Consider the following 21070-nt stretch of genomic DNA (forward strand, 5'->3'; position numbering starts at 1 on the left):
CAAGTCAACTTCTAATCCTACTCCCACTAAAACAAGGAAATAAAATCCTAACATAACTAAAACTAAAAAATTCACTCTTTCAAGGCCTACGTACTACTCCCTTAAAATAAGTTGGGCTTTGTTTGCATCAAGCCCAATCGACCAAAAGCAGCAGCAATAGCTTGAAATATCACTCCCAATCGGGCCCGCTTATTACGCCTAGCAGCCCAGCAACTGATGTATTGTGATTGGGTTTCTGTTTTCCTTGAGCCCAACTCTTAACTTGATTGATTAGCTTCTAATTGTTTATGGCTAGACTCTAGTTTAGCCATTTATCCCTACACCCCCCTTAAACGACGCGTACCACTACCCCCATACATCCCAGTAACTTCCCTCTAAAACTGCCAGTAACTTCCCACTACCCCACCCATATATATATATAATTAAAAAAAAAAAAAAAACTTTTACTCTGCATTTTCTTTCTCATCCTATTTCTCCAATTTCTCACTCAACCTCCATTTTCTCTCTCTACTCCATTTTCGTACATGCAATTAGCAAGTAAAATTGTCTAAAATGTCCGACATAAGAGACGAAATTGCACAATCTCGACAAATTTCAACAACAACAAACCAAAAATCTAATGAGTAAGTATGTTTTACATGTTTAGTAAGTATTGCGAAAATTGCGAAACAAAACCCTAATTTTTTGGTATTTTTTCTTTGTGATGATGCTTCAGGAAAAAAATTGAAAATGCTGGAGTTCCAGAACAATCAAAGTAAGTATTACTATTTTTTTTGGAATTATAAGCATAAATTTATTTAAATTTGCTCATATTTAAACAAGTTACTGTTTAATTTCAAAATAAACATAATTTTCCTCTATTTCTGAGACGATAATAAAAATTTAAACAAGTTACTGTTAATATTGGAATGTATGCATAATTTTGATTAAATGATCAACCAAAAACTACATAAAATATACAAAAAAACGAACTGTGGAAAAAAAATATAAAGTATAGTATTGTGAAATATAATGAACAAATACAAAACAGTATATGTTCAAATTGGATTGTGTGCATATATGTGTGCATATATATGTATACATATGTTCAAATTTGTATATTATGTGTACAGCATGCAATTTATGTTTGTTTCTAAATTATTCATTTCTAAATTTATGTGTATACATTTACTGACATATTAATTGTTCATTTCTAAATTCCATTTTGTACAAATAGAAAACATATACTTTATTCATCTGTGTAGTAAAATGAACATTTACAAAACACTATATGGTCAAAATTCATATTATGTTATATATATCCATATATGTGTATACAAATGTTCATTGCTACAACTATATTGATCATTTATATGAACTATTCTGTACATTTGTCTAACATAGAAACATCATGTCAATTTTTATGATTTACAATATTAATTTACATTGTAGTGATGTACCATTTAAAGTGATACACTTGATGCAATTTGACAATGGAATGTTCAATCCTTATCCTATAATTCATGAGAGAAAAGAATGTTCTGAAATAGACAACAAATTGGATAGAAATGAAGTTATAAAAAAGTGGGAACCCTATTTATTAGGAGACAACCTACATCCCAAGTAAGTTGATATACTTACAAATATTCATATATGTAATATTTAATGTACAATCATTTACTTCAATACTTAATCTCATAATTGAAATAATTTGTAAAATTTTAGTGAACCAAAAAAGTTGAAAGTGAAATTTATAATGTCAAGATCAAGGCCAGAGAAAAATCAATCAATAAGGTATAAATACTTAATAAAAATTCAATAATTAATTTTTATACAGTTACATAATCATAGTTTTATGTATTAACATTCGAAAAATTTCAGTGAACAAGAGAAGGAAACTTCAAAAATAGATGATGCATCAACAAATCAAGGGTATATTCTACCTCAATGTGTTTAATGTTCATTTATTTCTTAATTGTCATACATAATCTAATGATTTGCATTCTCAGAAAAAAAACAACCGAAGAGGAAGCAAAAACTGATCACCTACAACAAGAAAAGGCTGGATCAGAATTAGTGAATACAGGGTATTTGATTCCCATAATGTTCATTTTCATATTACTTAATAAACATTTTTAATCATTTGAAATTAATTGATTTTCAGAAATCAATCACCTAAGAAAGACACAAGAGAGGTTGAACAACTAAAAAAGGATGCAGCAGGGTATTTGATCAACTAATGTTCATTTTCATATTAGTTGATAAACATTTTTAATCATTTTCAATTTTTAATTTTCAGAAATGAATCAATTGAAGATGAGCCTCCAAAAGAGGCTACAGCAAAGGATCATCCTACACCACAAGTGAAGGCTATAGCAGAGGATGAGCCTCCAGCAGAGGAAGAGCCTCCAAAAGAGGATGAGCCTCCAGCAGCAGTTGAAGAAACACATTCATACACAATGCAAAAGTATGAACATATATAACTTATTAAATGTTTCTATTCCACATTTACAATATTATTGATCATAAATTATCTGTTGCCAGGAAAAAAATAAAAGTGTCAACTCAAGGAATACTAAAAAAACTGACAAAAAACTGGAAAACTGCTCCTGTTAGCAAGGTCATTGCTGCTAAAAAGGCCCCTGCTACAACTGCTGATACTACTGGAAAAGCCACTGCTGCTGAAATGGCCCCAGCTACAACTACTGAAAAGTCCTCTGTTGCAGAAAAATCCCATGCAGCAAGTTCTGCCAATGCACAACAGAAGGCCCCTGCTGAAATTAAAAAAATCCAATTAGGTAATGTACATAATTGTTAAATTAAATATTAAATTTTTTTAATCAATAACACTTATACTGAAAATGTTCATTTACCTTTGTAAATGATCTAAATGTATAGGTGGTGAAGAAATTGAGATTGAGGATGAAACAGAAGAAGAATTGGAAAGACAAAAACAAGAAGAATTGCAAAGGGATGAGGAATTGACAAGAATATTGAGAGGTATAAAACCTGTTGAAGAGTTAAATTTCTCTCAAAAGAGTGAAGAATCTTCACAAAATTCAAAGCAACCAAGAAGGAAAATGGTTGCAAGGAAAAATCAAAAGAAAAAAGAATTGGAAGAAAATCAGAAAAAACAGGAAGATGAACAATCACCAGCAAGAAGAACAAGAAGTAAATCACGAGGTAAATAAAATGTACAATTTCTAATATAACAATGATCATATTAAATAAAATATTACAACTATATTAATATTTATATAACAATGTTTATTTGCAGATGTTAAGTTTCCTGGCATATCAGCTATAGCAACAGCTGCTGCAGCAATTGCTGAAAACCTACCAGCAGCAACAACAACCAAAAAACCTGGGCGTCCAAGGGCTGCAACTGCAGTTGCAGAGAAACCTGCTGAGAAAACAGGGCGTACAAGGGCTGCAGTTATTGGGAAAGCAGGCCAAAAAGGTAAAAGAACATATCTAAAACAATAAATGTTCAATTACAATCTTACACTTTGAAAATGTTTATTTTACTTATTGTAATTGATCAAATAATTAGGTGGTCAGAAAAGACCTGCTGCATCAGCCAAAGGTAATGCAAAAAAAAGAAAAGTCATAGATCAAGTGTCTTATGATGAACCATCAGAGGATGAAGAACAAGAAGAAGTCCCTGCAACAAGTTCTGCTCCTGCAGAAAAGAAAATTCTTAAAAAAGTAGAACAAAAAGGTAATGTACATATTAATAAAGTTAAATGTTCAAATACAAACTAGCAATTTACACTTTCATATATATGTTCATTTTACATATTATAATTGATCAAATGTTTAGGTGGCCAGAAGAGGCCTTCTGCATCAGCTAAAGGCCCTTTGAAGAAAACAAAAATCATTGAAGAACAATCAAAGGAGGAAAATGAAGAAGATGATAAAAGTAATACAGATAGTGGATCAGACAGTGAGGATCCAGCTTTTGATGCTGAAAAAGAAGAAGATGAAGAAAGTGAGGAGGTGGAAGTAGTTCAAGAAAAGAAAACAACATTGAAAAAACCAAAAGCTGAAGAAAAAAGAATGATTCTGTATGAGAGGGAACCAATAAAAAAGATTGTGAAGAGGAAAACTGAATTTTCAGTGGCTAAAAAAAAAGAAGAGGAGGAAGAAAAGAATGAAGAGGAAGTTGGAAGTTCAACAAGAGGAGGCCATGTCAAATTCATGCATTGGGTTAAGAAAATGAGTGATACACAGAAGAAATTAGTGCATGAAATAGGACTGGGGCCGTTGTTGGATATAGAACTTCCTCAGCTTGACAAACAATTCAGCCATTGGGTTTTAGATAGCTTTGAAGTCAGTAGTTGTAGTTTTGAGCTGCCTAAAGGTGAGAAAATTGAAATTGAGGTGGAGGATGTGAGAATTGTATATGGTTTGCCAATAGGAGACATTCCCATTGTTGAAGCCAAATCAGACAGAGCAAGTGAAGATTTTGGTGTATTTATAAAAAATTGGAGGTCAAAATGGCAAGGCAAAACACCATCTGTAAACCAAATTATTGCTCAATATACAAGTGATAAATTCAAAAACCAAAGGCCAGCAGAAGAAGATTTTCTCACCAACTTTTTGGTAGTTGCTGTGAATTGTTTGATGAAGTGTATTTCAAACAACCAATGTCATTTCAAGTTTCTGTTTTCTATGATGGACAAAGAAAAAATAAAAAACTTGAATTGGTGTCAGTACGTGTTTGACTCTCTCATCAGTTGCCATGTGACATGGAGAAAGAGTGGAGGAAAAGGATTTTACAATGGACCACTGCAATTTCTGATGGTAAGTTTACAACACACAATAGTAAATTATAAAATGTTCATTTTAGTAACAATGAATGTTCATTAACAAATTGTTAAATATCGATTTCGTCTAAAATTTTAATCTCTTATATTAATTGTTCATTTGTATTATATTATATGTTCATTTATAGTAATGGGTTTTGGTGCAGCTGTTCTACTTTGACAGAGTTCAAAGATTGAACAAAAAACAACCAAGAACAATTCCAATAATTTCTTGTTGGAAAAGGGATATGTCACTTGAAAGGATAAAAACAGAAAATGATTTGAACTATGGATATGGAAAAGTCCTTCCAAGAATAGAAGAAAAGCCTGAAGACAATCCTAAGGTACAAAATGATCATTTATAAATTATAAAATGTTCTATATCAAAACACATAATGTCTTATATGATTTTTTTTATATGTTCTATAAATGACAGGTCTTTATGAATGAATTTGCATCAATGGTACAAGAAGTTGGTGCATCTTTGGCAAGACTTTCTACCAAATTGGTTAAGGCAAAAGAGCTCTTCCCTGGGAATCAGTTGGTCAAGAAGGTAGATGAAGTGTTGGGAAAGATGGCAAGAGAACCATCAATTCTCAGCCAAGATGAAGAAATATTTGGATCAGAGGATTTTTTGAATGCCATAGCACAAATTGAGAAGGAACTGATGGAGGCAAGTGAAGCAGAAAAAAAGAAAACAGGAAATGAGAAGGAATATGATATAAGGAAGGCATTCAGTTTGGGTTGCAACTTAACTCCCCCAACTCCAACAACTGGTAAATATGCTTAATTAAAAACTGTCATTAATTTGAATATCCTTACTTAAAGAGTATAATATAATTAAAGAATTAAAATTTAATTTATTTGAACACAGAAGCACAGATTAATGTTGCAGCCACAACTTCAACAACAACTGATGCAAATGTTTCTTCTAAGCCAGAAGAGGGTAAAGCTTTAATATCTATGTACAGTTATGAAAAGTATAATGTTCATTTATAAAATAATAAGTTTGTTTAGTCTAAATATTCAAAAAAGTATATATTCAGAATAAAAAATGTTCATTTACATTAACAATTTCATATATTATAAATCAACAGAAAGAGTTGGAGGTTCAAATTCTGAAGAACCACAAGATGGAGGAAATTCAAAAAAAGGTAAAAAGTTCACTTATATAGTATTAAATGAACATTTGTGATTGTAAATTATTCTTCTTTAATGATACTAAGTTTATATATGTGTGAATGCAAATTAATACAAAAAGCATTAAACAAAGGTGAAGGTTCAAAATCTGAAGCATTAGAAGAAAATGTTGAAGGAAATTCAAAGAGTGGTACAATGTTCACATATTACAAATAAATGATCAAATTATTAAGTATAATGTTCATTTCTAGTTATATAAAATTTCTTTCATGTATTTTGTTTGCAGCATCTGATTCAAAAGTTGGTGATCCCAAGACACCAACTGAAAATAGGGAAGTTGCTGGAGATATTTCTACAATCTTGAAATCTCCAGCATGTTCAAGTATGGAAGATGTCCTTGATAAATCAAACAAGAAATGAGGAAGCATGGGGTAAACATGGAAGACCTATCTTGTTAGAAAATATAGAATTTTGAATGGACATGTAGAATAAATTTGGTTATAAAGTGTAATTATTTTGGACAGTTTTTGTTTATGAAGTTAGTAATGGATATGTATTATAAAATCAGAAGGGAATATTTTGCTTTAGGGTAGGAATGCACAATTTAAGATATGTAAATTATGTATTTTAATTTAAATGTCTTAGTAATATTTTAAGTGTTTATTGTTCAAAAAAGGAGAATAATGTTTTTTTTATATTAATTACTCTTCATTACTAACCATGATTAATATTTCAGAGAAGACAAGAAGAAACAGATATATGCTTCAAATGTGAAGGAAAGGTAAATGATTATTCCACATATACATGTTCTTTTTCATTAAACTGAATAATCATTTATACTATATTTATATTCAGTGAGACAAAAAAGGATTCAAAAGAAATTGAAACAGAGAAGATTCAAATTTCAAAAAACACAACAGGACAAAGGTAAATAGTCTTTACATGTGTATAGATTTATAATGTTTATTATCAATATACTAAATGATCATTCATAATTCAATATTTATTCAGTGACAGAGAGAAGACTTTGGAAAGAAAAAAATCAAGAGAAGCTGAGAAGGCAAAAACTGAGATTGCAAAGGAAAAAGAGATAAGGTATTACTATTTGTTCTTTATATAAATTATTTGTTCATTATTAAAAAAATTCATATTTGTATTAATATATTGTCACATTAACTAGGCCACAAAGGGAAATCCCAAATGTTCCTCTTGCTTTCCGATCTCCATACATGGTCAAGTACAAGGATTTGTTCAAAGATGAAGACACAATGAACAAACTTGTAACAGACTATGCTTATAGTGGAAAAGATCAAAGGTATACATCACTTACTTCATTAAAACTTTAACATTATGTTTGTTGTAAACTCATAAAATTTAAAAAATTGATATTTTGCAGTGAGCTACTATACTATGATGGAGTGAATTTGATCAATAGGGCAGAGATGAAAACTCTTGAAGGGGATACATTAGTAGTTAACAATGTGATCGATTCATGGGCAGTACTTCTGAATCAAAAAAGGTCAAAGAACAAGTTATACTTTTCAACATTTCCACATGTAAGTCTTTATTGAAATTACACATGTATACATTGGTATACTAAAATGATCAATTCACTTATACTAAATGATCATTATGAATATTAAATTGATCCTTGTGCATTATTTGCAGCAAATTATGTATGCAAATACAGTGTGTCCTGAAGGATCATCAATGGAGCTTAGAATTGCATACTTCAAAGAAAGAATAACAAATGAATTGAGGTTATACAAAATCAAGAGTGCAGTAGGATATCAACAGGTATTAATGAACAATATGGAATTATAATATGTTCATTTACATTAATGTGTATATATAATAATATTGTGTACTATGTACAGATTTTTTTTCCAGTGGCCATATATGCACATTTCTATCTTCTATGCATTGATCATATCAATGAGACAATGCATATAATTGACAACAGGAAACTGCCAAAACATCAAACAATTGCAACAAAGTATGAAAACCAACCCCAATTGGTGGTAAGTATATTGTTTAATAGATATATAAATGATCAATTTGTTTATACAAAATGATCAATATTGAAAATTAAAATGATCAATATTAATATAATCCTTTGAATTTTTTTTTTCTGTATATGTTGCAGTTAAAAGGATATGCAGAATATTTGAAAGGGTTGGGGTATGAAGATGCAGATTCTATTGAGAAATATAAGGTGGTTTTGCAAAAAATGAAGTGGAGGAGCAACGAAGATTACACCAACTGTGGAGTTTACATTATGAAACATATGGAAACTTTCACTGCTGATCCCAATGAAGAATGGGTTTGTGACCTAAAACCAAACAATGTAAGTAAATTTCAACAAAACAAAAAAAATATACTTCATGATCACTTTATAATACATAATGATCATTTATATCCCATTAATGTTCATGTTTATAATAAATTATTTTCTTGGAACAGGTGAACCAAATCAGAAAGCTCAGAGTACAATACACTGCTGAACTAATGCTGAATGAAGGAAACAGGCAGTCACAGATCAATAGAAGAGCAGCAAGAAGATTTGCACAAGCTTAATACAATATGTTCATATATAGACATATATATGATCATACTTGCTTTCAGTATTTGTATGAACATAAGTTTTTGTTGTTGTTCAAGTAAAGACAAAATTTATTATCTTTTTAATATTTACAAATAGTAAAGTGTTACATTATAATTGCCACTTTTAAATCATCTAATATAATTATTCCAATCAAAATATAAAAAACTTAAAGCACTTGAATCTCTATAAAGTTGAGACAATTAAAAATGTTGATAGTTAAACACCAAAACATAATTGCATATTGATTTACTCTCTTATTTACCATTTGTAGCCAATCTCTTAGCCACACTAGTATCAAAAAACGCTAATAACCTATCATATTTGGTTGAAATCTGTGGAGAACCGCCTTGAGTACTTCTTGAAACAGTAGGAGATCCTTGAACATTCATTGAAACACTAGGAGAAAGTAGAACATTCCTTGAAACACTAGGAGAAACTTGCACATTCCTTGAATTTCCTTGAGTACTTCTTGGAACATTAGGAACATCATGCACATTTCTTGAAATACTAGAATCAACTTGAACATTTCGAGAATAGCCTTGAGTACTTCTTGGAACATTAGAAGGAGCTTGAACTTTCTTCGGAACACTAGAACGAACTTGAACATTTCTTGGAGCTTTTGGAGGATTTTGAACAATGCTAGAAACTTTAGAAGGAGCTTGAGCATTGATTTGAGCATGCACAACTGTGGGAAATTGTACATTTCTTGGTTTCTTTGGTGGCAATTGAGAACTTGTTGGAACATTATCAACATCATGAGCAATTGCAGCTGTTTTACCCTAATGATCAAAATTAAAATAATTAATGATCAAATTCAAAATTCATAATGACCTTATACAAAATTAAAAGGTAGATGATTAATATTTCACCTTAACAATAGAAGATATGTCTGGATCAACAGTAACGTTTGATTGCATAGAGCTATATCCATATTCCTATAATAAAATGAAAATTATAAAAACATTATAATCACAACTTAAACTACTAAAATGAACAACTACAATTACATACATAATCATTTACATAATACCTGTTCAAAGTCATTTGAAACACTATCATCTGAAGGGATATCTTCTACAATGGCAGTCTTTTTATTACAAACCTTGAAAAAAAATTAAAAGTAAAAATGTTTTATATTCTAAAGAATTTGATAAAAACAGATAAAAAAAAAAAGAAAATAAGTTTTTACCTGAGCACTTGGATCTTCAATCACAATTAACTCATTAGGATCAGCCAAAGAATTAGCATAAGATATAGGACACCCATTCTCGTCCAATTCCTAAGGCAAAACAAAAATGTTCAATTCTTGAACATAAATGATCAATAACAAAAACATAAATGTGCATTATTACCTGAACTACTGCTTGACCTTTAGATCTTTTATAAGGAGTGTATACTGACTTTTTCTTCAACCACTGACCCCTGGCTTTGTTATAAGCCTTCTCTAAATTACTCTTAGACCTATAATTCCTCTCTCCAATAGGTCTTGATTTTGCCGGATTCTTAACTTCATGATCAACAATTTCAATACCTTCAACCGGTTCATTAAAATCAATAGTACCAGTAACACTCTCAATCTTTTCTTTTAAAAGATTGAAATAACATTCAACCTCTGCTCTAGCATTCAAAGAGTGTTGACAACTTGTTACCAACTTAACAAATTTCCTTAGTGTTTGTGTCCTCCAAACACTTGTAGATACTACATTGGTTTTCATTGTAGGTTCATCAAGGCCATGACTACACATAGCAGCCTTAGTCCACCTCTTACATATATAGTCATCTGGAATCTTATGAACACAATTCATATGATAAATTCGAAGAGCATGACAACAAAGCAACCCCATTTCACTAAACAACATGCAAGTACAACATATTGCATGTGTTTCTTTATTAAAAACAACCTCATGCTTGATCATATCTTTCCCAGATCTCCACAAATGATAATAATATTCAGGAAAATTCACACCAGCATCCTTATGATCACAAGCAGTACCCTTAATGAACTCTTCCTCAAAAAGCACATAAGCTTGAATAGTATACAATGATCTAGCATGAACAAGAATCCCAATGTATGCAAAGGCCAAATGACGATTACCTCTGATTGTATTATAATCTCTCCCTTTTTCTTTGCTTCTCCACTCTTGAACCACATCGAGAAACACTTGATAGAAATCACATAGACCTTGTGTCTTGTTAAGCCTTTGAGAAACTGATTTGTTAGTTGTCTCACTACGTTGAGATGAAAGCACACCTCCTGACCAAAATTTCTTTGAAAAAGCTGGACACCACATCTCTTTGATTTTATACAAATCATTCAACCAATCAACATTAGCACAGTCATATTTCAACAACATTCTGTAAATGAAACATGATCATTAAGCATAACAGTTATGATTATTATAAATAAACATTTATAAAAAACTAAATGTTCATTTCTGTAAAAATTATTTAAGAAGCTAAACAAGTATAAAGCAGAAGTACCTTTTCCAATAATGCTCAAATTCTGGTGGAGTTTCACAATACTTCAGTAAATAACCAAATAAATCAGTGAAACCATCCAAAGCTCTCAACGCCCCAATGTGTTTCTTAGAATTTTGTTCAATATGCCACACACATAATCTATGATGAACACCTTTGGGGAAAATATTTCTTATCCCAGCTGCAATTGCTTGAGCTTGATCAGTCATAATAGTAATAGGACTTCTCCTTCCCATAGAAGTTAGAAAAGTATCAAATAACCACTCAAATGATTCTGTTCTTTCATTAAGTATAAATCCCATGCCAAACATCACATTATTTGCATGATGATTCATACCCACAAATGGAGCACAAATCATACCATATTTGTTAGTCCTATAAGTAGTATCAAAAACTAACAAATCACCAAAGTAATGATAATCTCTCATCATCCTTCCATCTCTCCAAAAGAAATTAACCAATGCACCATTTTCATCTTGTTCAAAATCATAATAGAAATCTGCTTCATCAATTTGTCTCTTAGCAAAAAATTTGATTAGTTGATTGCTGTCACCTCCCTCAAGTTTAGCTCTCTTTTCAACAGAAATAGCATTATAAGCATCAGGAGCTGTAAAACAAAGATTAGGAGACCCTCCAACCTCCTTCTTCAAAGCTCTCAAAGAATCAGAAACTTTAACTCCACTCAATCTAAGTGTAGAAATGAAATTAATATGTTCCTTAGAAATATCCCTTTGAGACCTTATTAAATGTCTCTTGTCAACAGGAATCATTTCATGATTATGAACCATCTCATGTCTTGTACATGTATATACACCTGAACGGTCAATACTAAACTGCACAAAAGCTAAGCAACCAGTCCTTATGTTAAGTCTCTCATACAGCCTATTATTCCTGCACTTATCATCTTTAAAACCCTCATTTGTACAAACAAATCTTTTCATAGAGAATGAATCATCTCTTCGCCTCTTACTTTTTCCAATTCTAATTCCAAAGCCCTTTCTAAATGCATATTCATTAAACATTTCATAAGCCACATCTTCAGAAGGAAATTGTTTCCCATAAAATTCAGAACTAGCTGCTTCCTCAAATACAATAACATTCTTTTTTTCCACTGCAATATTAAAATGTAACAAATGAACACAAATAATAACAATAATGTACAATAACCACATGTAAACTGTTAATGATCATTTATCATTACATAAATGAACATATATATCAAAATGATAATAAAACATATAAATGAACATTTATGATTTCATAGATAAATGTAAATTACAGTAATTACACCTATGTTAACGTAAATGTACATATAATCTAACATACATGAGCATTAATTGAATGTCAAATTTTATAAAACTATAGACAATCATTAAAATGCAGAAAACTGGAAAAAACATCAATCGAATAACAACATTACAAAGAAAAACAATAAAATCACAACAATACATCACAAAATATAAATTAAAATAATCATAAATAAAAATCAAATCAAATATTATAATCGACCATAATTTTGATTTTAATTCATACAATAAACAAAACTACAAAACCAAAAATTATAATTGAGCATTATATAAACTATAGTTCATACAATTATCAAATTATGAAATCAAAATCGAACTATTACATGCGAAAACAGAGCATAATCAAAATCGAATGATTGAGGGAAAAATTACTCACATTGTTGCGAAAACGAGTCGACTAAACCAACTCCAGCAGGAAAAATAGAATCACAATCACGATCAAAAGCAATTAAGCTAGAATCACAGTCACGATCAAACACAATTGAGCTAGAAATTTCCATGGAAGAAGAGAGAGAAAAATTGGGGGAAAAATAAAAAATGCAGGAGAGAGAAAATGAAATAAGTAAAAAAAGAGAGAAATAAAATAGAAATTAGGTTAAGAAAATAATTATATAGTTGCTTGAATAGAAAGTTAACAAAAATGAAAAAAAAAGAAGAAAAAAAAAAAACAAAATTGCAGAATGATTATTTATGGCTTGAATATAAAACGACGTAGTAATGGGTAATTGTAATGGGGGTGTAGGAGAAACTAGCTACCCTAGATTCTAGGCAAAAATTTGTAATTAGCTTCTAAGAACTTGGACCTCTTTAATAATCGAGCCCTTAATCACCAAACTAAATTAATTTAGTCGGCCTTGAGCTTCATATATACGGTCATAAAATACGATCAAACTCCAATATCTTTGTAGTGGCTCAATAAGCTCTGGAATCGTCATAATTCTTCAAATTCCTACAAAATAATACCAACTCTACAAAAACACTAGAAAACATATATTAGTAATAATAATAGCTCTGCAGAGCTCAAATAAGCACAAATATGACCGTGGGACGGGGAATAAATATATATATATATAAATAATTTCAATTCAGCAAAAATGATTTCAGTTCAGCAAAAATAAGGTGAAGTGGACTGGCCCTAGCTTTGTGTTTCATGAGGTGATTTACTAATTTGTGATAAAATTTCCAAATATTTACTCATTTTGATTAAGGCCCTGTTTACTTCACCTTATTTTTGCTGAAGTGAAATTATTTTTACTAAACTGAAATTATTTTTTTTTAGTGATTTTTAATTATATTTCTTCGTTAAGGGTTCGTTTGGGTGGTTTTTTGTTTTTTGGTTTTTTGGTTTTCAAACTCATATGATATATGTCATACAAATAATAAAACAAAAATCAGACAAACCCATTAAAATCATGATAATATTGAAATCTGACAACAGAAAAGTGGAAACACCTTTTTCTTGTTTTCTTTTTTTTGGTTTTTTGTTTTAAAAAAAAAAAAAAAACTAAAAACAAAAAAAATGCCAAACAAGCCCTAAGTTTACTAATTTTTACTAAACTGAAATTATTTTTGTTAAATTGAACTAAACTTAACTAATTTTTATTGAAGTGAAATTAATTTTACTGAACTAAAATTATTTTTAGAAAATATTATTATTTTTATTAAATATTTTTTTTAAGGTGAATTAAACTTGACTTAACTTAGATTTTCTACGAAATCAAGTCCGGATCGGGTATCTTGTATCCGATAGTCCGATACCCTTATTTTGACAAGTTTGGATCAGTACCCAACTACCCATTTCCCAAAACGGTGCAAACCACTTCCCAGTCCCAGTTCCCCACACTAACCAGTAAAAAACCAGGGTTTTGTATATCTCTCTCAAGCTAAGGTTTTGCAGCAGCATTTGACTAACAATGGCGAAGAAGGAGAGTAAACCCAAGCATTCTCTCGATGTTAATCGAGCCAATGCCTCCGACTCCGGCAGCCGTAGCGCCGCCACTGTGCGCCGTCTCAAGATGTACAAAACTCGACCTTCTAGGAATACTAAGGGCAAGATTATGAGCCAGCAATTTCAGTCTAGTGATTTGCCTGATTCTCGTATTCAACCTGATCGTCGTTGGTTTGGTACGTTTTTTGTACGAATTTGCTGTTATTTTGATGCAAATTTTGTAGAATTTTAATGATTATGGAGTTATTGAGATTGGGACTTTGGAAGAGTTGGATTTGAATTTGATTGGAACGTGAAATTTGTCAAATTGTATAGGTGATGATTGAATTAGTTGATAGAGTTGTTTTGTGATAGTATCGTTCGGAAAATTAGGTGAAATTGGGAATTTGGATTATAGATTAGGGTGTCTGAATTTCCTTTGTTCTGAATTTATTGCGTTATTGGCACTTATCTTTGTTTAAAGTTTGAATTTTGGAACTATTTCTGGAAGCATGCTTGTTCTTCATAATCAACATTCTCTACCATTTGGTAGAAGTTTCATTTAATTTTAGGATAATTGATTGTTGAATATTTTAAATTGTGTATGGAATTGAAGAGGGAGATGTAAAATTGAATTTCTGCCAAAGTTAACTCTTGTTTTTGTTGAATTCCCTTTCAAATTCTGTAGGGAATACTAAAGTTATCGTTCCAAAGGAACTCGAACATTTCCGCACTGAGCTTGCTGGTCAAATGTCAAACAACTACAACATGATATTGAAAGGAAAGAATCTTCCTATGTCCCTTTTAAATGATCTTCCAAAGGTATGTGGCATATCCTCTACACTCATTGTTATTATATTTCATTAAGTATGTACTCCACATCGTTGATGCATAATTTTATTTAGGATTTCAAGACTAATTTAAGCTTCATGTAGAGCTCTTCATCATGTTGAATAGGTTGATTCGACTGAGGTTTTCTACTGGTGTCATTTTTCAGCTATATTTGAGTTAGTACTTGAGTATTGGGAGTAATGGGTGTGTAAAATGAAACTCATATAGACTGGGGTTGATTTCTCCTGTTGATAGCAAACTTTTATTTCTTTTTATTTTTCTCTTATTGAACCTGGGAATAGTCTGTCACCGTGGCTTTATGTGTCCATTATTTGTCCAGGGCTTTGGTTCTGTATTAAACTTTTATTCCAGGGCTTTATGTGTCCATTATTGTGTTGAGTCTGTTGAATAAGTGGATTGGTTTACTGCTGTTTGTCTCATTGCTGTTGAATGTTGTAAAAATTTGTTGCTGGATATAGGAGCTTCCTTTTTCCATGTTGGTGGGAATAGCTAGTTCTTACCTGATTTGCCTTTTGGTTTTCTATCTCAGCAAAAAAGAGTTCATCTTCTAGATACGGAACCTTTTGAGAATGCTTTTGGATCAAAGGGGAAGAGGAAGCGCCCAAAGCTTCTGGTGACAGATTACCAGTCTCTGGTGCAGAAAGCTGATAGTTTACAAGGTATTCTCAAATTTATTATATTTGGGTTTTGTTATGTGTGGTAAGGTGTAATGTGCTAAACCAAAGCGAGTGGTTACCACTTGTACTAATAAAATACCACTTGTCATATTTACTGCAGCTAAACATGTTTTGTAGCTGCAAGTATATTACTTGATTCATGGCTCATGCTTTGCTCTGTGGTTCTGCAGATGAATATAATCAGAAAGTAGAAGCTAACCCTTCTATTGAAGGAGAAGATGTGGATGGATTCCGGGATTTGGTTCGCCATACGATGTTTGAGAAAGGTCAAAGTAAACGTATATGGGGTGAACTCTACAAAGTCGTGGATTCGTCAGATGTTGTTGTCCAAGTAAGTAACTTGCCATTGCCTCTTTTCAGTTGGAGCTTAAGACTTAGCCACTTACCTGTATATGTTTTACAACTGTTGCATAGGCATAGACTTTCTTCCTTTTTGTGTTCCTTATCTTGGTTAAATAACTCCTTGTACCTAAGACACTAGATTGTAGGATTAGGATTTCCTTTGATAGAAAATGTTATCTGTCAATTATTTCTCGCTTGGACGAGGGTTGGCACCTAAAGTCTGTAGAAGACTTCTGAGTTTTCTGTAATGCAATCTCTTCAATTTGGATGAAAGTTAAGAGGAAGATTTGTTTAAAAGTTGGAGGATGAATCCGTGTGGTTCCCAGGGTAGCTGGTAAATTTTTAGACCGTAAAGTGTTAACTATTGTTAGATTGTGGAAGTCAAGTTTTTAAAAGTCTCTTTCTCACACAGGCTTGTTTATGATGGTCTGTAGCACCTGTGATGGATTGCCCTTGAAATACGAGATGATTAATGTCTTATTACACGTATTCATATCAATGTGTTAGATGGAAAATTTTTAAGCTGTTTATCATTGTTAGGCTGTGGAAGTTGAGTTTCAATGTCTTCTCCTCACTCAGGCTATCTGTGAATCTGTGATGGTCTGTTGCTGAAGTTTAACAGATTTATGGGGCCTGTGATGGATTGCACTTGGATTACAAGATAATTAATGTCTTATAGCAAGAATATATATTCTATTTGTTCAGTTGACTTATTAAAATATGTTGGGTAAATGCTTATGGTTCCTCTTGACCATTTTTTGTTAGGTTTTGGATGCTAGGGATCCACAAGGAACACGATGCTATCATCTAGAGAAGCATTTAAAAGAGAACTGCAAGCATAAGAATATGATCTTCCTGTTAAATAAGGTTTGATCCTTGCCTATATTTTGTCTCTTATATTTACAGTTTACTGCACCATGGTGTCTTCTAAGATGATATAGGTTACTGTTGCCCTTTATGCAGTGTGATCTGATTCCAGCTTGGGCTACAAAAGGTTGGCTTAGAGTATTGTCAAAGGAATATCCCACACTAGCTTTCCATGCTAGCATTACTAAGCCTTTTGGAAAGGTAAGGCTGTTGCATGCTAAGTCTTAATACACTCATTCTTCTCTTTAATAAAAGTAGAACAATGCTCTGACTATATGTCATTGGCATGCTTATATATTGTATTCAACTTCCTTATTCAAGAGATTCCCTCGCATGATAAAAGTTTGAGCACATAAGAGAATTATACGTGGATCTTAACAAACCTGAATTGAAAACACTGGGGGATTTTTGAACATAATGAGCAAAAAAAATGGCATTTTATTTACCATTTTTGTTTGATGAAGTCATTGGGATCAGAAACAAGGCATGATTTTGGGGGGGAAATTATTGCTGCTATAAAATCCCCTGTTTTATTTTATTTTATTTTATTTTTTTCCATTTAAAAAAACTTGTTTTATTTTATTTTCAGGGTTCTCTTCTTTCAGTTCTGAGGCAATTTGCACGGCTAAAGAGTGACAAACAAGCAATATCCGTGGGATTTATTGGGTACCCCAATGTTGGAAAATCATCTGTTATCAACACATTGCGTACCAAAAATGTATTCCTTTTACTGGTTATTATTTCAAGATACAATTTTTTTACAGGCTATTCTGACTTGTTTAACTCCTTTGCTTCCATGTAAAGGTCTGCAAGGTTGCCCCTATACCTGGGGAGACTAAAGTTTGGCAGTATATCACGCTCACCAAAAGGATTTTTCTGATAGACTGCCCTGGTGTTGTTTATCAGAATAATGACTCAGAGACGGATATTGTTTTGAAGGGTGTGGTATGTACTTTCCATTATTTATATATTGTTTTATTGCTGTCTTTTATACTTGTGTTATGTTGGTGTAACTCCGACATCTAGGTGCTTGTACCTGCTTTTGGTGTCATTCATACTTTTTCCTGGTATCGCTGGTCTGTGAGCCATTTACAGATGAATTGATGTCTGAGAATCTCTTTGGTTTTCTAATGACATTTTAAAAGATAGATCAATCATAGCTTAATCATAGCTGTTTTATGCTTAGGCAAGGTAGCTGGAAGCCTGGAATATGATGATAGGGTACATGTATGTAAATTATATTCTGTTACAGCTGAAGAATCTTAATGAGCTGTTTTGGATTGTAATTGCAGGTGCGAGTAGCAAATTTACATGATGCCTCTGAACACATTGGAGAAGTGTTGAAACGTGTAAAGAAGGAGCATCTGGAAAGAGCATACAAGATTAAGGACTGGTATGTATTTCATACTCCTGATTTCTTCCGGACTTGTTATCAGCCTGTTTTTGTTCACCTCGAGTTGCAGTTAAAATATTGAATTTACTGTAGACACAGAATTCCTCTCTCTATTACATGCATGTCACAATCTTAAAATAGCGGCTTTACTATGTTGTAAATAGTGTATTGGTTAGATATGAGCTTATGAGAAAAACTCTTTTAGGGAATTAGGCAGTTTCACTTCAGATGCTCTCTTGTACTTGGTTAGATATGTGATCATGAAGAGTACACTTTTATTGAATTACTCCATAGAATTTTTAGTTTAGATCCTCTCCGTACTTCCTTGCATCTGATTCTACCCCCTCATCCCCATTGCAAATATTGACTTGTGCTCTTAAGTGAATTTGAGTGAAATAGTCAACTTAGCCTTTCACATTTGAGGCACATTGGAAGATATTTATCTATAAAATGTTCAAAATGTAGATACCCAACTGCTACTGTTTTTTGACAGATAAAGTATTTTTGTGCTACTGAGAAGTCTATTTATTGTTCTGTCTTTTCTTTTGACGTACATTTTTCTTCACATAATGTGAGATGTTTAAATGAAGATCAATTATGCTGAAGAACTTTTTTGCTTATATATACTTTCGCTTTACCTTATAATATTAGTCCACATTTGAATATTTGATTGAAGATCATTTTTTAGGATTTTTGATGATTGTTTTCATTATTAAAAATTATTATGTCTTTGCCATACCAAGGGAGTCTTTATTTTGAATTTTGACTATGGTGTCATTAAGTGTATTATTTGAAAATTTGAAAATTTATGCCTATTTTAGTAATTAGCCTTACATTTTGGGATGTCCTTTTTCCAATCCGTCACTGAGAAAATTGGATGTTTGATAATAATGGTTGTAGTTTGTTGCTGTTATTGGTAGTTGATATTTTAATCCGTCACTTTGCATTATATGGGTTGTGCTTTGGTGTCTGTACATATTGTAATTTCAGATTCTTGAATATTGTTTCTACTTTCTGCTAATGTGCTGAGTTGTGGAAGCATTAAACTTTGTTAATTCTTGTGGAAGCATTTCATCTTTTGATGCTTGTGTTTATTGTTTACATTTCCTTTTGGGATTAAATGAAGTTTATGATGTGTTATTGCCAGGGAGGATGAGCATGATTTTCTCTTTCAGCTTTGCAAGTTATCGGGCAAGCTATTGAAGGTGTGTTTCGTTCTCTCTTTTTCATTTCATTCACCTGAGCATGTTCTCTATAATAACAGCAGACAAGCAGAATGGTTGATGGAAACTGATATAATTCAGACATTCCTGCATGAACTAGCTGCTATTTTTGAAATTAAGTTTTTAAGATTTTTACAAGCTATTTTATAAACCAACAAAAAGATGCTTTTAGACATGTCCATGTTTATATTGCTATCTTGTCAAAATATTACTTCATTGTTGATAATTAGCCTTGGCTAGATTATAAACGTTTTTTTTGGTGATTCAAGTTTAAATGAATACCACCTCTTGATTTGTTTAATCTTCTAGACTTTTAGGCATCTGCTGCCTGTCTGCTTCTAATTCCGAATTTCAACTACACTATCATAGTGGGAAGGGTTGTGAAACTTGTATGCCATATAATTTTTATTTGCTCTTTGGAGTTGTGGATGTTTGATGAAAGTGGCACTCTTTGCTCCAGGGTGGAGAACCAGACTTGATGACAGTTGCAAAGATGGTCCTTTATGATTGGCAGAGAGGCAAAATACCCTTTTTTGTTCCTCCGCCACAGCAGGAAGATGATACAGTAGAGGAGCCAAATGTTGCTGGTGATGAAGATGGAGAGACCGAGGCAGAGAAAGCAAAGTCCTCTTCAGCCATGAAAGCTATTGCAGATGTTATTTCATCTCAGCAGCTGGAAGAAGTCCCAGTTCAGAGTGATCTGTATAGCGAAAATGAGCTCAAGGGAGAGATATCTAAAGAAACTGTGAATTCGGAGTAATTATTTTTGTTTTATTTTTGTTTTTTGTACTTGTTTTTCAAAAAAATCTTATTGATCATAGTAATCGAACGGGTATTACTGTGAGTGAAACAAAGATAGGAAAGAAAAATATTAGTAGATTTTGATCTATTGCTGCCCGGGTGGCTACATCTTTTTGGTTAATGTACTAGTCTACGTTATTTATGTATTGGCTGCAATTTATTGCGACTTTGTTGTCAATTACTCAATTGTGCTGTGTGGTTCATGATCTCTGGTTGGTGAGACTGATCTTTAATTTGTCAAAGTTGACAAATTAATGTTTTGATCTTTGACATTTGACTCAACTTGCAATGAGATTGCTGGACAGGTATTGTGGGTCTATGTATTTAGTACCATTTTTTTTTTAATTGACATGTTTTAACTTTAGCACTATTCACACATTCCTCTTTGACCGTGTTGTGTGATTTATTCGTAATGAATATGTGGGGTACTGGGGTCTTGTTAGATTCGTCACGGTATATATTTTTAAAATATCAACTTTTTATAATTTTTGCTTATCCATAATTAAAGATATTAATGATTGAATTTGTGCAATTGGCAAATGTGACTAAAGAAACGTGTCAACTAAAAAGAAACGGAAGAAGTATAATTCTGATATTAACTTGGGTTATATTAGTGACGTCACTTTATTGTATACTACTATACTAGTTTTGGCCCCGTGCAATGCACGGAT

At 31.9% G+C, this 21070-nt stretch overlaps 1 protein-coding gene across 1 annotated transcript; it reads left to right on the forward strand.

The window, feature by feature from the left end:
- The first annotated feature begins 14176 nt into the window (after positions 1-14176).
- LOC145629281 (nuclear/nucleolar GTPase 2-like) lies at positions 14177-20565 on the forward strand. The gene is made up of 11 exons (XM_081681833.1): positions 14177-14441; positions 14933-15066; positions 15626-15755; positions 15944-16104; positions 16881-16982; positions 17079-17183; positions 17572-17700; positions 17787-17927; positions 18275-18375; positions 19523-19580; positions 20059-20565. The coding sequence occupies exons 1-11, from the start codon at positions 14231-14233 to the stop codon at positions 20356-20358; spliced, it is 1572 nt and encodes a 523-aa protein (XP_081537959.1). The 5' UTR covers positions 14177-14230; the 3' UTR covers positions 20359-20565.
- Positions 20566-21070: the final 505 nt, after the last annotated feature.

Source organism: Chenopodium album, chromosome 4 (genome assembly GCF_948465745.1).
Source record: "Chenopodium album chromosome 4, dcCheAlbu1.1, whole genome shotgun sequence".
Taxonomy (NCBI): Eukaryota; Viridiplantae; Streptophyta; class Magnoliopsida; order Caryophyllales; family Amaranthaceae; genus Chenopodium; species Chenopodium album.

Bases quoted from the DNA above. Each gene is read 5' to 3' on its own strand.
- LOC145629281 (XM_081681833.1), top strand. From the start codon at position 14,231: ATGGCGAAGAAGGAGAGTAAACCCAAGCATTCTCTCGATGTTAATCGA. The intron at 15,067-15,625 runs GTATGTGGCATA...TTTCTATCTCAG, and splicing joins TTTTAAATGATCTTCCAAAG to CAAAAAAGAGTTCATCTTCT. The intron at 17,701-17,786 runs GTATTCCTTTTA...TTCCATGTAAAG, and splicing joins ACACATTGCGTACCAAAAAT to GTCTGCAAGGTTGCCCCTAT.